This window comes from Callithrix jacchus, chromosome 1 (assembly GCF_049354715.1).
Source record: "Callithrix jacchus isolate 240 chromosome 1, calJac240_pri, whole genome shotgun sequence".
In the NCBI taxonomy this organism is placed as follows: domain Eukaryota; kingdom Metazoa; phylum Chordata; class Mammalia; order Primates; family Cebidae; genus Callithrix; species Callithrix jacchus.
The window spans coordinates 99350840-99368795 of record NC_133502.1 but is presented as its reverse complement, the minus strand read 5'-3'; the positions used below and the strand labels follow the sequence as shown (position 1 = coordinate 99368795).

Genomic DNA, 17956 nt, shown 5'->3' with positions numbered 1-17956 from the left:
CTGGTTCTCAGTGAGGAGGGCACCTCCTCCAAGGGCTGTTTTTAAAACTTGTGGGGATTATGGTGGCTCATGCCTGTAATCCTAGCACTTTGGGAGGTCAAAGCAGGAGGATCACGAGCCCAGAAGCTCGAGACCAGCCTGGGCAACAAAGTGAGACCCCACCTCTGCAGAAAAACAGAAATACTAGCTGCATGTGATTGGTGCACACCTGTAGTCTCAGCTCTTTTGGAGGCTGAAGCAGGAGGATTGCTTGAGCCTCAGATGTTGTGGATGCAGTAAGCCATGACCATACCACTTCACTCCAGCCTGGGTGACAAAGCAAGACTCTGTCTCAACAACAAATTTGCAGGGATGTTTTTAGTGGTCACAATGATGGCAACAAAAGGGGTGGAGGTGGAGGTATTGCACTGAATGGGCAAGGGGCAAAGCTGCCAGACTTCATGCAATACATGGGGAGTTCACACACACAAATAACTGAATTTTAAGGTGGGTGAGGTGGCACACAATCCCAGCTATGCAGGAGGACAGCGTGAGCCCTGGAGTTCAAGGCCAGCCTGGGCACCATAGCAAGACCCTGTCACTAAAATACAAAAAAAAAACCCCTTGATTTTCAAATATTCTCCTGCTAGATATTCATGTAGGACTAAATGACAAACTTGTTTATAACTATAGAAGTACAGAATCTATTTCATGCATTGAAAAAATAATTTTTGCAGTTTTAATATACATTGAAATTTCCCAGAATGCAACAATCTTGTAAATAAAAGGACAGCTGTATTCCATTTTATTATTTATTTATTTTGAGACAGAGATTCACTCTTGTTTCCCAGGCTGGAGTGCAGTGGTGCGATCTCAGCTCACTGCAATTTCCACCTCCCAGGTTCAAGTGATCCTCCTGCCTCAGCCTCCTGAGTAGCTAGGATTACAAGCGCCCACAACCACGCCTGCCTACTTTTAGTATTTTTAGTAGATTCAGGGTTTCACCATGTTGGCCAGGCTAGTCTCCAACTTCTGACCTCAGGTGATCCACCCAACTTGGCCTCCCAAAGTGCTGGGATTAAGCCACTGTGCCTGGCCCCCATTTTATTTTCTAACTTTACCATGAATTGTTTACCATCTTAGAAAAGCATGTGTTTGTCACCGACACAACATACCCACATGCGCTTGCATTCTTTCAGTGATGACCCCCTAATAGGCACAAGCATAATGACTCCATCATGTTCATTTAGTGTAGTCATGCTCAAGCAGTATACACTGAAAGTTTATTCATACTTTCCCTTTATGTGTCGTTTACATTAGAGCTAAGGCATTACATTTACTATTTGCTTAAGTGCGTTTTAATCTCACTTGTGATAGTAAAGAGAGCATTAGAAAATGGTTGTTAAAAAGGAGGTGTTAAAAAGAAGTCTGGTGGGTGGAGAGCATTGCTCTGATACTCCCAAACATCCCCAGGGAGGCCGAGGTGTGGACTGGTACTGCCCTCTGGTGGCCAGGGTGGGAGGGACACAGCAAGCACAAAGAACCCTGGGAAGAAGGGCCGGATGGTTTGCAGTGGTTCAAATTAGATGGAGATATAAGATTCCCCCAACCCTGTCAATACCACTCACCTTCTCCTCTACCAGGATTCTCCACCACCCCAACCCCCAGTCTCCATTCCCACCACCAGCGGAATTTCAGATGCAACATTTTTCTCTCCTATAAAATCAGGGTATCACCTGCCTCCTAGAATGAAGTCTTTTGGCTCTGATAGCTTAGCCCCACCAGGGTCTCTGTCTTTCCATCCCTTTCCCCAGTCCTTGGCCAGGCTGCATCAGGCAGGGTCTAGGATGAGGTCCCTGAAGCATAGGATGACCCAGCAATCAGCTTAGCAGCTGGCTCTGGAATAAGGATCAAAAAAAAACCTGGGCCCAAAGCACAGCACTGGCGTAAACTCTCTGGGAGACATAGATAAGGCAGCCCTAGGGATGTCACTAGATGCGGCCAAGGTCCAGTGCTCACATCCTGTGCCTGTCTAGTCTGCTCTGATGAGCAAACTATTTTCCAGTGGATGGAGTGCAAGAACCAGGAAGAAACTAAAACAAGCTGACTTTAATCAAAGACACCCTCCACCAGGGATTTTAATTTTCTGAAACTGTAATATGCAAGTTTGTTATCCTTTCACTGAACAGCACATCTGTTCATTCAATGATATATTCAAGATCAGGGTATTGGCCAGCAATTACCAAGGAATTAAGATCTGATTAGACATTCAGCCAGTAAACTGTGTTGAGCATCAGCATGTGGAGTTGTTTCAGCCCAGCTTCACAGAATCTCAAGTGTGAAATGGGAGCTGGTGCTGATTTCCTGATGATCTTCATTTCCTCCAACAGAGTTTCACCCCAGCAACCTACCCTGGATGCTGTGTAAATTGAACTCCACTTTGTGGGAGGTTAAAGTTACTGGTCATCACTTAGGAGGACCCCAGACCTGACGTTGAGTTATCTAACACATACCCTTAATCAGGGACCCAATCAGATGGTGCTGAAGGAAATGTCCTCAACCAATGACAGTCCATGGCAAGATGCAAATTTGAATGCCCAAAGAATGTGACCGACACTAGTGGTATATGAGAGACTGTGAAGACTGTGATAAAAGTAAAAATGCAAGCTCTATCTGAATAGGGCAACCACTGTGCAGCTCCAGACCAGATAATTCAGGAATACAATCCACACAGAACAAGTTGGGTTAACTGCTCACTGTATAAGGGAGCCCACCTCCAAAAACTCTGCAAAAGACTCAGTAAAATGTCAGAAAGAATTTAAGATTTGGATGAATATTGGGTAGGGTTCAAGGAAGCAGGGGTCTCTAAATGGAGGCTATCAGGAAGTGGGGGATAACTGGTTATCTTAAGAAAATAGGCCGGGCATGGTGGTTCACGCCTGATCACGAGATCAAGAGATTGAGACCATCTTGGCCAACATGGTAAACCCCATCTCTACTAAAAACACAAAAATTAGCTGGATGTGGTGGCACGAGCCTGTAGTCAGTCCCAGCTACTTGGGAGGCTGAGGCAGGAGACTCGCTTCAATCAGGGAAGCAGAGGTTGCAGTAAGCCAAAATCGTACAACTGCACTCCAGCCTGGAGACAGAGCAAGACTCCATCTCAAAAAAAAAAAATTGAGAAGGAAGTGAAGTTACAGCTATATCTGGTTAAGAACCACATTAACCAAGGCAGGGAGATGTTTGGTCATTTTTGCAACTGTGATGACATGACTAAAGAAATGTTCCTTTGTCTTGACCCACCATGGCTGCAGAGCAGTCTTGTAGGTGTCCTATGAAATTGTGTTTGCTCAGGACATGGAGGCCTAGCTTTTAATACCAGGCTAGCATCTGGATGACAAGAACTACCTTTTTTTTTTTTCCTCACTGGCAGATATCATTGTCACTGTCACTAAGATCTTTTGGGCCTCAATTTGAAAATTTGAGACACATTATCCTTTTTTTGAGATGGAGTTTTACTCTTGTTGCCCAGGCTGAAGTGCAATGGCACGATCTTGGCTCACCACAACCTCCACCCCCCAGGTTCAAGGGATTCTCCTGCCTCAGCCTCCCAAGTAGCTGGGATTACAGGCATATGCTCCCATGCCAGCTAATTTTGTATTTTTAGTAGAGATGGGTTTCTCCATGTTGGTCAGGCTGGTCTCGAACCCCGACCTCTCAGGTGAACCACCAGCCTAGGCCTCCCAAAGTGCTGGGACTACAAGCATGAGCTACTGCGCCCAACCAAGACACATTCTCTTTAGAATGACAAAGAGCTCAGATGGGAGGACTTAACTTCCCCTCTCAAAAAATTAGAATTTGGTAGGTTTTCCACCTAAGGGCCAGGTCATAGTAGTTCACTTCTACACCAAGGGCGGATGGTCAAGGGGCATGGACTAGTGGATTAACATCCCAGTACATATACCGCTTCCCCTTCCATTGCCTCTTGGGATTGACCTATGCGGAACTGAAGACCTTGAGAAATTAACCCATCTCACCCAACTCCAGCCAACGTATTTGTCCAAGGAGTACCCAAGGCCTACGTAAAAAGGTCTGTCCTTGCTTTAGCATGTATCAGTTACTTCATTCCTTTTTGTTGCTGAATAATATTCCACTGCACAGATATACCACATTAAAGAAAACTTCACCAGTTCATGGATTTTGAGGTTGTTTCCACATTTTGATATTAATAATAATGCTGCCATGAACATTTATTCACGTGTATGTTTTCGTGGGGATATACTGCTTTCATTTTTGGGGGGTATATACACACCAGTTAAATTACTGGGTCAAATGCTAACTTTGCAGTTAAATCTTTTGAGAAACTGCTTAATTGTCTTCCAAGTAGCTGCCCCATTTTACATTCCCATCAGCAATGTAAGAAGGTTCTGATTTCTCCATTCACACTTGTTTCTACTCTGTCTTCATGATTACAGCCATCCCAGTGAGTGTGAAGTGGTATCTCCTTAAGATTTTGGTTTGTATTTCCCTAGTGATGAACAGCATCTTTTCACATGCTTATTGGTAATTTGTTCATCTTCCTTGGAGACATGTCTATTCACATTCTTCATATTTTTTAAATTGTCTTTATTGTTGAGCTGCAAAAGTTATCAGATATGTTACTTGCAAATGTTATCTTGCATTCTGTGAATTGGACCGTCTTTGTACTTTATCATTTCCTTTAAAGCAAAAAAATTTCTAAGTTTGATGAAGTCCAAGTTACTTATTTCTCATTGGTTGTGCTTTTGGTGTTATCTCTAAAAAAACACTGCCTTACCCAAGGTCACAAAGATTTACACCGATGTTTTCTTCTACGAGATTTTCTGTAGCTTTAGCTCATGTCTTGGCTCCATTCTGTTTTACTTTTTGAATAAGAATATGCATTTTAACAAGGTCCCAGGTGATTTGTATGCACAATTGGAGCTAGAAAACACTGCCTTGAGGGAAGAGACCCCTTGGTCCTGTCTCTTGTCTCAGAGGAGGAGGAAGCAAAAGTTGAAAGTAGCAGGCATGAGGTCAGTGGCAAGGTCTGCTGGCGCTGCTGATCAGGCCTGGAGGTTAAAGATGAAACCCCCCACCCTAATCCCACTCCTATCACAATAATAATATGGAGAAATGCCTTCCATTGTTCTCACTCAATCTTGCTCAAACCCCTACCTCGTCACATGCCCCACGCCTATTTCATCAATCACGACCCTCTCATGTGTACTTTCTAGACTTGTAAGCCTTTAAAAGGGCTAGGATTTTGTTGGGGAGCTCGGTTCTTGAGACTCAAGTCTGGAGATGCTCTCAGCCAAATAAAGCTACTTCCTTCTTTAAATCTGCTGTCCAGGAGGTATCCTTTGCGGCTTGTCTTGCTACACCTAAGTCATACCCTGGCAGCACATTATAATCACTTCAAGAGCTTTGCTGATGAACATTTTCTGTAGCCCTCAACTAATTCTTAAATTTAATGAGGATGTCCACAGAGCTATCACTTGCCTCATTGTCTAATCATTGTTTTACATCTTTAACATCATTCACACATTCTTTCCATATGGATTTCACCCACATGCTTTTGTTAGGCTGGTTTGTACCCACTGCTTATGTGTGATGCTGACACTTCCAATAGTGCTACATTAAGATTGAGATCAGCGTTCACAGTGCACATAGTACAGGAGTATGAAGTAGGCTTAGTGTCTGGATATGACATAAATCACACCTTCATTAAGACTAGAGGATGGAAGTCATACTGGGTGGTAGTGTATGAAGGTGGAGAAGTGATAGGAATGAGAAGAGTAAGCATAAAACTTCAATACCAAGATTTCAGTTGGTCAAGAGCATGGTCTACAATCAGCAACATTTCAACATCTAGTTATCATGTTCTCTTCAAGGTAATTATTTGTCCTTGGTTTTTGCTTTTATTATTTTCTTAAAGGAAGAGGGATAGGAATGGGTTAAGACATTCTGGTCTTCTGTTTGCAAATCGAGAACCACAAAACCAATTACAAAATGGGACTCTCACCATAAACAAAAATATAACTCTGATTTATCAGTGACCCAAATAGAAGAGCTAAAACCAAAAAACTCTTAGAAGAAAATTTAGGGGGAAATGTTCATGACCTTAGATTTAGCAATGTATTTTTGTTGTTGTTGTTGTTGTTGTTGGGGGGAGACAGAGTTTCGCTCTCGATACCCAGGCACAATGTTGTGATCTCAGCTCACTGCAACCTCTGCCTCTTAGGTTCAAGCGATTCTCCTGCCTCAGCCTCCTGAGTAGCTGGGATTATAGGTACATACCACCATGCCCAGCTAATTTTCTATTTTTAGTAGAAACATGATTTCACCATGTTGGCCAGTCCGATCTCAAACCCCTAATCTCAAGTGATCCACCTGCCTTGGCATCCCAAAATGCTGGGAGTACAGGCAGGAGCCACTGTGCCCAGCCTAGCAATGTATTCTTAGCTGCAACACCAAAAGCACAAGCAGCAAAAGAAAAACAGAAAAAGACTTCATTTCTCCAAAGGTTGACAAATGGCCGATAACATATGAAGAGATGCTCATCATCATTAAGTCATTATGGGAATGCAAATCAAAACCACAATGAGGCCTGGTGTGGTGCTCAAACTTACAATCTCAGCACTTTGGGAGGCCAAGGCAGCCTCCCCTTGATCACCTGAGGTCAGGAGTTCAAGACCAGCCTGACCAACATGGTGAAACCAAGTCTCTACTAAAAATACAAAAATTAGCTGGGTGTGGTGGCACATGCATGTAGTCCCAACTACTCAGGAGGCTGAGGTAGGATAATCACTTGAACCTGGAAGGCAGAGGTTGCAGTGAGGCAAGATCACATCACTGTACTCCAGCATGGGCAACAGACAAGACTCCTCTCAACAAAAATAGAAGAAAACAAACCCACAGTGAGTTTCCACTTCACACCTAAAAACCTAAAACAGAAACAGGAATGGGAGGTAGAGGAGGAATTAAGTGTTGACAAGGATGTGGAGAAACTGGAACCCATACACCCCTAATGGGAATGTAAAATGGTGCAGTCACTATGGAAAATAGTTCAGCAGTTCCTCAAAAAGTTAACAATGGAATCACCATTATAACCCAGCAATTCTACTCCTACATTTATCCCCAAAAGAACTTGTGAAAGGAAAATAAATCTTAGGGCCCCAAAATTACTAAGCTAAAGAGAAAAGTCAAACAGGGGAGCTGCTTAGGGCAAACCCACCTCCCATTCTATTCAAAGTCAACCTTTTGGGTCACTGAGATAAATGCATATCTGATTGCCTTTGGAAAGGCTAATCAGACACTCAAAAGAATGCAACCATTTGTCTCTCACCTCCTTGTGACCTGGAAGCTCTCTCCCTGCTTGAGTTGTCCCACCTTTCTGGACTGAACCAACATACATCTTACATGTAATGATTGATGTCTCGTGTCTCCCTAAAATGGATAAAACTAAGGTGTGCCCCAACCACCTTAGGCACATGTTGTCAGGACCTCCTGGGGCTGTGTCACGGGGCATGCATCCTCAACTGTGGCAAAATAAGCTCTCAATTGAGACCTGTCTCAGATTTTGGGGGTTCACAAACTGAAAACAGTAACTCAAACTTGTAGGTCAAAATTCATTACAACATTGTTCACAACAGACAAATGATAAAAAGTGTACATCAACAGATGAATAAAACGTGGCATAAACATACAGTGGATTATTCAGCCATAAAAAGGAATGAGATTACACAGTACAAAATGGATGCACTTTGAAAACGTAAGTCAAAGAAGCCAGGCACAAAAGGCCATATATTGAATGATTCTAGTTATAGGAAACAGCCATTGAATTGTACCCTTTAAAATGGTTACAATGGTAAATTTCATGGTATGTATACTTCACCACAGTTAGAAAAGAAAAGAAAAAATAAAACACCCACAGGGGTCAAGCCTATCTCAATAACCTTGTGGCATGCTAGTGCCACTAGCATGCCTGCTTCCCTTTGGACAGTTTCCCAAAAGGGTTCATAGTTATGGTTAGTTCCTTCTACACTATTCACCAAGCAGCCATGTCACTTCTTCCCTTAGAAAGGGAAGAAGAGTGGAGAAGAAATGTTTACTCCTCCAACATTTTCCTCCTTCTGGGATTGTAGTGTGTGATAGATTAAGAAGGTCACAAATTATCTGACATTCTTCCCAATAAGCAGTGGGTTCTTTGACCCCTCCCCTTAAATTTGGGCAGGCTAAGATTGCTTGGCCAATAGAATACTGGAGATGTGACACTGGGCGAGTTTGGGGCCCAGAACTTTAAGAAAAAAAAAAAAAAAAAGCACTTTTCATTTTGCTTAAAATACTTACTTTTGAAATCCACCAGCCATGTTGGTAAGGAAGCACAGCAGCCCTATGAGAAGGCCCATGTGGAGAGAAACTGAGACCCTGAGTGCACTCCCAGATAAAAGCATGCACTAATTTAACACCCATGTGCATAACAAACCCTCTTCAAAGTAAATTCTCCAGACCTAGTCAAGTTGGTCCAGCTGTATTCACCAAACACTGCCAAAATTGTTCACTCATTAACAAAATGATTCTGCTCAAAGCCACCAAGCTGTGGTGAAGTTTGTCATAAAGCATTAGAGAACCATAACACAGTGGAAATTCCCTCCCCTCTCTGTTAAATATAAATAGAAAATGTGTCTGAAATGCCCTTTTTAAAAAATCTGACTTGAATACACAAGTGACTACTATATATCCCATTAAAGAATTAGGCTCCCACACTCAGCGTGATCTTTGAGGGAAACTACTGAGATCCTACATGTTTCTAGCCTTGTTCTAAGTACAAAGTGGTAAGCAAGACAGTCGATTAGGAAGTCAGAAATGTATTACCAGGCCTAGGCTGGAATTACAAAATGAGGTGTGCTTCACCACTGTCTGAGCTTAGAGGAAACCTCAATTTTGTTCTATGAGGTCTTTCCCAAGCAAAAAATGCTGGGAGGGGCACTTTTCCTCTACTTCAGAATGAACTGACCATGAAGTGGGGTTCAGATGTGCTGGACAGGTGCTCCATCTACTAGCAAGAAAAGGCAGACCCAGCTGAGGCAAATGATGGCTGGAAAGACAAACCCTCTCCCTCACACCTCAACCCATGTAACAAAGGTGCTGACTTTATTTTTTTAAACCTCTTCTGGAAATCAAAAGCTAGCAATAACTCCTTTCTCTCTGTAAATTTTGGTAGAAAACAATTAACTGGGCAAGTCCCCTCCCCTATGCCCCACACACTAGTCATTATAATCAAAATAAAAACATGTGGTAGTTTCCATTAAAAAAAAAAAAGGCAAATTTCTACACCTACACCACCACCACCACCACTACCGCCGCCGCCAACACCACCACCACCACAGCACCCTCCCCACAGCTACGGCCCCGTTTGTCTCTCTTTCCTTCCAAACTGTGCCTCCTGCCAGTCCACTCTAACCACAATTTTACCCCAACACACTAAACTACTAATCATAGTCATGAGGGTCCCTCCTTTACTAAATGCAAAGGGTTAACAATCCATGATGAAAGCTTGAGGCAGCAGTATATTGAGCCTTACCCACTTTCAGGACCTCTCTTAGCTCTCACCTTATGACCTATCTATCTGTTCCTTTCCTTTGCAGCTCCTCCACTTGCCTCAACATCTTCATTTAAATGTTCCATTTCAAGCGTATTCAACTTGTCAACAGCAAAATCCTGATACTCCTTTTCTCATGTTCTACCTTGTTTGCCTTGCTCTAAACTTCACACCTCTAATACATATACAGACTCTACCTTCAAAACATACCTCAAATCCAACTTCTTACTACCTCCAGTGCTACCAGCCCAGTCCAAGTCCTTAAGATCTCTCACTAGATTATAACCTCCTAAACAGCTTCCTTCTTTCACCCTGGTTCCTCTAGTGCAGTGGTCCTCACCTAGGAACTTGTTAGAAATGCAGATTCTTCCCCAACCCCAGAACTATTCATCAAAGTCAGGATGGCTCATAAAACTTGTGTATTACCTCGTCAAACACCTGAACCACCCCACCTCTCTTACTTCCTACCCTGCTTTTCCCTGCTAGTTCATCTTGCCCAAGCCATACTGGATTCCTTGTGTTCTACAAACATGCTGAGAAAGAAACCAAAGTTTTTACCTGAGAAATGCAAACCCCTTTAAATTATCTCAGAGAGGCATTTAAAATGTGACATCAGTCATGTCTCATTCCCTTGAGCTAAATAATTACCTCTTGAAGCAACTTACTATGTGGGCTCTGGACTGACAAGTAGCTATAAAATGTCATATAGTAGACACCATAACTTATACCCTATGTTCAACAGTGTACAGCCAATGGCTAATTAATGTTATTTCTGTAACCAACGAGAATACCTGTCAAAACTTTCTATCAGCCTACTCCTTGTTCCCCTTTGCCTTTAAAACCTGCTTGTACCAAACAGAGCATTTCCAGAGGCCACTTAAAGTGGGTCCCTGGCAGCTGTTCTCACTTTGGCTCAAGTAAACTGTTTTAAAATTGTATTTTGTGCCTCAGCTTCTTCCCTTTAGGTTGACATATATTCAGAACAGTATTTCAGGGCCTTTTCATTAGTTGTTATTCTTCCTGGAAAAGTTGTTCACCCCTCCAGATACACAAGTATCTGTTCAAATGTCACTTCCTCAATGAGCTGAGGCTTTCTCTGACTACCTTATATAAAATAAGAACACCACCTTCCTGACCTAGTCTCCTTACTATGCAGAATTTTTCACCAAAGCACTGATTACCTGGCAGGCAATCTGTATTTTACTTGCTGTCTCTTATATACTATGTAAGCCCCATGTGGACAGAATCTTGTTTTACTTGCTGCTATACTCTGAGCAATTAGAAAAGAACCTGGCACTCAGTAAATGTTCAATAATTTGACTTTCCAATAGTTGCCTATGGGAAAAGATACAAGGAACAACTGATGTTACTTAGGTTAACTGCCGAGACAATTTTAAAGCAGAAAAATAAAACAAAAAAAACTGCTACTAGGTGAGTGAAAGGCACAAAATGCAGCAATTGACAGTAAAGGGTAAGCATGAACAGTTAACAGTTAACCAAACACTGGATCAGCAAAGTTTAGGACATCTTCAGAACTGAGCCCAGCACGAATGGCAGGCTTTATATGAGCCAAAGTAGATAAATACCATGTGAAACACCAGAGAAGGGTAGATATACTAAATACAGCTTTTCCCAAAGTGTGTTCATTGCATACAGCATCACCTTAAAGAACAGTCAAGTAAAGAGATGGTCTAGTGAGACTGGAAAAAGCTGGATAAAACTTTAAATAGACTTCTTTAAGGTAAGACTTCCTGTTGACTGTAATATGTTTAGTATCAATCTCTTAAGAGAAGTACAATATGCGTATTTCCCTGTATGAATCACACCTTGTTATACATGTGTATGTCATTACACACACAGCTTAGCTTCACTTTTGTCACCAGCATACCGTTATCCATTGTTACATTTTGTTGTGATATGCCTATTAATATATTAAGAATAAAAGACTCTTTTTGTTATATTTAAAACAACTCTAAAACTCAAGATTCTAAACACACACAGAGGCCAGGTATCATTTACCTGATTTTTCAGTATTTGCTATACTTTGTTTAGGATATCACAAATGTTATAATTGGGAAATAAAATCCCAAAATTATATTTTCACTACTCCATTCTTTATTCAATTTGTACTAAATACTATCATTCAATATGAGAACAATTTAAGCCTACAGTATTTTAAACATCCTTTTAGTGCTGATAAGAATTAAGTATTTTGAACCCCTTAAGATGTAGATATTTATCTTTAGACTTAGACCCAAAGATAAATATATTAAAAACAAAAACCATACCACTGCAGCACCTTAAAGGTAATTTAGAGCTTATCAGCCAGTCCAGCATACCCTATAAGCCTCACCACATGTAATAATAAAGAAATCATGATGCCTCATTCAATGTCAAATAACTAGTCAAGTACCAAGATCAAAAGTAGAGCTCAAGTCACCTACCTTCCCAGTGTGCTCTTTTTATCACACCACAAAAGACCATGTGTGACATTTAATTGGAAAACTTGAAAAATAAAGAATGTAAAATATGACAAAATCTGGGGTAAATCAACTCCAATAGCCTTTAAAACACATGGTTAGCAAAAGATAGACATTTTTTTCTTTCTACAAAAGAGGCAAGACAAATCAAGTGTAAAAGCTAGAGATTTATTGTTATTTTGTGATTAATAAATTGTCAAATTAGTTATGACACTATCCCACACTGAATACCACCATTCACCAGTACAAAAGTTTTAAAATCAGACTGAGGCATAAAGCAGAAAGAGCAAATACACACGAATACTGTTCTTAACAATCTCCTCTACTCATGCCTCCACCGTAACCTTTGTACATGTTTTCCTCCTGGGGAAAGTGTCAGAACAGTGCATGGACTGATGGGTATAACCTGGCCTCTTAACCATTTTTTAATAGCAGGCAACTGACAGAAGTAATGGAATCAACTTGTATTTCCCTTGATTTTATTGGTCTGAATTCATTTTAGGTTACTTTAACATTTTAATTTCCTGTAACTGTACATGAGAGAATATAATCACCTAAGAGAATACTGAACCAGAGCCAGCCAAATGTATTACTGACCCTAAATTATGTTTTAATTGGTCCTAAAGGAATGTACCACCCCAACAGTTTGGGAGCTAGGCAAACAACTTCTTTGGGGAGGGAAGAAAAAGGCTATAAAACAGCCAAATGTACTCAACATCGTTAAAACGGCTCTTTGTTTTTCACCCTGAATGATACTTCTTTACTACACTATATGCACAGAAATCCTAACAGAATCTTGGTTGCCAGTATTATTTAAGCTGGCCCAATCCAGGATAGATTCCGCTGCCCCCCACCCCATTCCCCTTTCTCTGTGGCTCTGAAAAGCACAATATTTAACTATTTCTTAATAGAACTACCAAAACACTTCAGAAACAATTGGCTCACAACTCATTTTAAATTTGTGTATTGCCTGTGCATGAGAAAACATATAAACCCAAAAGATAGTTCTATCTTTATATGGCGATTAAAAATAACTGAAACATCAAGACACTTTCAGTGAAAGCAACATTTCAATTACAAATTTTAATGCCTGTTAAACTACCTATGGGAGAAGCTGAAAAGTCCTAGGCAAATGTATTTTGGGGTATACTACAGTGTTCCTTCAGTCCGCACATAGATTAAGGTAATTTACAATCAATCTGTGAATGAATGTTGAGACAATGTTACATTATGTTGTCTGTACAATTAAATGTCCTTAAAGAGATAACCAGAATCAACTTTTCTACTATATTCTCAACAAACCTGACTAACCGGCACTTTTGCTGGGAGATGTTTGTCAAAGATGCTGTAAGACTCTATACAATTAGGAAATAACTCAGCTTTAAGAGTATTTTCTTATCTTCACTTTTTTGGTTACAGGTGTTTTGCTCAGATAGCCTATTGCACTATGTTTCTAGAAATGCAGTCCAAAATGTGCATACTCTATACTGTATACAAATAAAGCAAAATTATCAGTAGTATAAATCTTACAGCATTTTGTTTGCAAAAATGCATGCCAAAGTCACAATAAGCAATATTGTACCACAAATTATAGAGTGCAAATGATTTGCTTCTTTTTAATGCTTTTATTCTACATAAATTACTACCATAGGCTAATGTTTAAAAAGCAAATAAACTGGACAGATGCAGGACGAAATCTGGTCACCCAACTATAAAAGGTGATGTTTTTAAAAAATTACAATAAATGCAGAAGTGATGCATGCAGTAGCCTTAAATGAAAAGCACTGATTCCCACTTTTCCAGAAAAGAAAAATACAGAAAAACCCACTCATCTTACTGTACTCCACCTTAAAATGCATCATATTGGGTTTGTTTAAACAGCACAGAATTCCAAGAGTCAAAATGAAATAAAGCAGGTATTTTAAAGTTATAAGAGCCGTTATCAAAAATAAATTACATTTTTTTCAAGATACAGAAATGCTGCTATGATGGCTGGGAGCCCAGTAACCTTTCAATAGCTGCATTGATATCACCTCCTGTTGCTATTAGAGCTTGCAAGTTTGCTTCACGGTTCAAAAATCCCATTGCACTGAGCTGTTCCAGTTGTTGCTGAAATCTGACTTCTGGATTCTGTAGCTATTAAAGGAAAAAATAATAATAATCCAACTCTAAAGGAAACCAGTCCATGTCACACCTGACTGACTTTTTAAATTTTTAATTGCTTTTTTTTAATAAAACATGCTGATCTACTGAGCTTTAAAAACACTGCCTGCTTCTTGAAATATATCCAACATACTTAAAAGTCCATTAACATTTTAAATAGTCTACTTTATACCTAAATACATGTCAAATAGATCAACAACTCTACTTTGGGGAGGAAAAAATCTTAATAAACATCAACCATTATTTTACAGTATCACGTACATGCAGAAAAACTTTAAAGTATATATACAAATAGTTCAGAATTAGATGATATGCGTAGCTACTGACCAATTGAGTAACTACAGAAGCCAATATCCTCATGCATAAAATTCTAAAGCTTCAATGATTGTTCGAATGAATGTGAGTTTAACTTCTGCACTGGCCAATTCTTAGAAAAGAGCTTCAGTTTCAGGCCCAAAATTACACTCTTAATTCTGACAATTCAGCAGCATCATATCTTTTTTCTTCAGAAATGAAGTTAAAAAAAAAAAAAAAACCCACATAAATGACCAATCAGTCCTAGCAGTCCTACTGATTTGGAGGCTTGTAAGTTAACTTATACAACAATTGATTCTAATACCCCAAATCCTGTTTTCTTATTTATTCTATGAATATTTACTGAGTACCTACCATGAGCCAGAAACTAGGGTATGCTAGGTATCAGGAATACAAACAAGCATGAAACAGACCCCACCCTGTTTATTATATTAAGCCTTGAAAACAGAAAGCAGGCCAGGCACAGTGGCTCATGTCTGTAATCCCAGCACTTTGAGAGGCCAGGGCAGGTGGGATCGCTTGAGCTCAGGAGTTTGAGACCAACCTGGGCAACATGGCGAAACCCCATCTCTACAAAAAATACAAAAGTGGGAGGACTGCAGGAGCCCAGGACATGGAGGTTGCTGTGAGCTGTGATTGCACCCAGCCTTAGACTCTGTCAAAAGGGAAAGGGAAAGAAAAAAAAGGAAGAAGGAAAGGCAACGAAAGGAAAGGGGAAAGGGAAAAGGGAAGGGGGAAGAGGATGGAGAAAGGGGAAAGGGGAGGGAAAAGAGGAAAGGGGAAGGGGAAGGGGAAGGGGACAAGGTAAGGGGAAAAGGGGAAAGGGAAAAGGGAAAGGGGAAAGAGAAAGGGGAAAGGGGAAAGGGAAAGGGGAAAGGAAAGAAAAGAAAAAAGAACAGAAAGCACCTAACAGACCTTTAAACATTAAGAAATTTGGGGACAACCTAATAAAATAGGTTTGAACTGGCAATCATCTTTATATAATGGCACATTATTAGTAAAGCCAATAAATGTTTGTAGATGCAAACACATTATTAGGAGTCCATATTCTTTAGCCATATTTGCAAGACATATATATGCAACACAACCTACTGAAGGAGGTGGTTTGATGGGTGGGGTAAGGTAGTTAGGACTTTTTTCCAGTCAAAAGACTAGAATACAGTTTTCCTGGAGGTACTTGGCATGATCAAGTTTCCATTCCTCCCCAAGAACTTTTTTAAAGCAAAACCTATTTCAAATGATTTTCAAATAGGAACTCCACATACAGAAAAGGCATTTTTAAAGGAAATTCCTAAAAATTAAGACTTTAGGTTGCAGCCTGTCTTTCCTACAGCCATAACAATGTTTCCTTTAGTGTCTTACATAGCACCAAAGTCAACAATTTTTGTAATGCTTGTTTCTTATTCAATACCCTTAAGACTGTATTGTTCATTAATCTAAACACCTAAGAACTACTGCTTTCCTTTTTTCCCTTTTCCTTCTTTTTGGAAATTTCTAAATTTCTAACATTAAGGAATATAAAACTTGAAGGGAAAAGAGCTGATACCTGAGGATTTACTCCAGCAAGAGCCTGTAGCATCTGTTGAATAAACTGCTGATGTCCAGGTTCAGTGGTTCCTGCTGTGGGGCTTGTGTTTTCACTAGGTGCAGCATTAGAGCCATTGGTTCCTGAAGAGCTTCCAGTGCCTCCTAATGCTCCCAAGCCAGGAGTAAACCTAGAGAAAGAACAAATAGGAAATAACCTAAGGTCTTGCAAAACCAAAGCCCAGTCAGTAAATCAGTTACATTTTAATATAATATAAGCTAAGTTATCTTTTTAAAATAAGCCTTCTCGGCCTGGTGCAGTGGCTCATTTTGGAAGACCAATGATCCCAGCAGCCCAGCAACGTGAGATCAGCTCAGGTAACACAGTGAGACCTCATCTCTTCAAAAAATAGAAACAAAATTAGCTGGGTGTGGTGGTGCACACCTGTAGTATCAGTTATTTGGCAGGATGAGGTATGAGGTAGGCTTGCATCCAGGAGGGGGAGGCTGAAGTAAGCTGAGACTGTGACACTGCACTCCAGTCTGGGCAACAGAGTAAGGCTCTATCTTACGAATTTAAAATATAATAATCGTTTTTAACTTTAAAAACCCTGACTTAAAAACAATCATAGCTTGGCACTGTGTCCCAGCTACTGGGGAGGCTAAGGTGAGAGGATCGCCTGAGCCTAGAAGTTCAAGTTCAGCCAGGGTAAAAGAGCAAAAGCCCATCTCTATAATAATAATTTTAAAAAAGCCAGATGCCGTGGCTCATGCCTGTAATCCCACCTTGGGAAGCCATGGCTCCTGGTTTGAGACCAGCCTGGGCAACAAAACCTTGTCTCTAAAAACGTGTGTGTGTGTGTGTGTGTGTGTGTGTGTGTGAGCTGGGTGTGGTGATGTGCACCTGGAGGGAGGCTGGGTGAGAGAATCCCTAGAGCCTGGGAAGTTGAGGCTGCAGTGAGCCACAACTGCACTATCACACTCACAGCCTAGGTGACTGGGCAACACCCTGTCTCAAAAAACAACAACAACAAAAAAAAAAACACAAGGCAGGCAGCATAATACTAACACTGAAATTCTCAGAGAAAGTAACCATTATGCACCTTAATTATCTTCCCCAAATAAGCCTACCCTGGAATAAGGCCCGGGGCTTCCGTTGCTAAAGTCTGTAAACCCTGCTGAATCTGTAACAAGGCCTGCATTGCTCTAGGGTTTGACATTGCTGATAGTGTATCAGGATTCTGCATCTAAGAAAGAAAAAAAACTAGTGGTTACAAAGGAATTAAAATCAGTGAAAGTAAGTTTTACAATCTTTGTTATGCTTCCGGAGAAAATCTAAAACCTTACTCCTAGACATTGGTATTTCTGTCCCCAAATAAACACAAGTATCTCCTCTTTGACAGCAAACCTAGTATGAAAATCTTTACTTGACCTCCTCCTAAGTCCATCATGAAAGCCATTTTCATAATGGAAGACAATCAAAAGCTACTCTGGAAGCCACAACTATTCCCCTTCTCCAATAGAAGATAAAGTATTATTTCTAAAAGACAACCTCCAAATACACAATTCTTACAACATGGTAATATGGTGAAAGCCACATATTCCACCTAACCAAGTGTTACCTGTTACTAATTTAACAATTTTACCAGTAAGGTACACTCTAAAACAACAGTTCCAAATTTGACAATACATGTATCCTGAATTTAGCTTTACTACTTCCAAATATACACCACCTGACTAACCAAAGATAGGCTTACATCATTACAATAGATCAAGGATACCAACTAACCTTGGAAAATGGTTTACAAGCCTGAGAGTCACTACAAAATATATAAAGCCCCAGAACTACCAGTTTCAAAACACCAAGACTGAC

At 40.5% G+C, this 17956-nt stretch overlaps 1 protein-coding gene across 4 annotated transcripts in view; it reads right to left on the bottom strand.

Annotated features, from left to right (window-relative positions):
• Positions 1–12233: 12233 nt before the first annotated feature.
• UBQLN1 (ubiquilin 1) overlaps positions 12234–17956 on the bottom strand; it is a 47262-nt gene continuing 41539 nt past the window's right edge. For all 4 annotated transcript variants that reach the window (XM_078367717.1, XM_078367720.1, XM_002742796.6 and 1 more), the window contains 3 exons: positions 17215–17330; positions 16106–16274; positions 12234–14217 (listed from right to left, as the gene is read on the bottom strand). In XM_078367717.1, the coding sequence (XP_078223843.1) occupies positions 14065–14217; positions 16106–16274; positions 17215–17330 (438 nt within the window). In that variant the 3' untranslated portion in view covers positions 12234–14064. The remainder of the gene's footprint in view (positions 14218–16105; positions 16275–17214; positions 17331–17956) is intronic.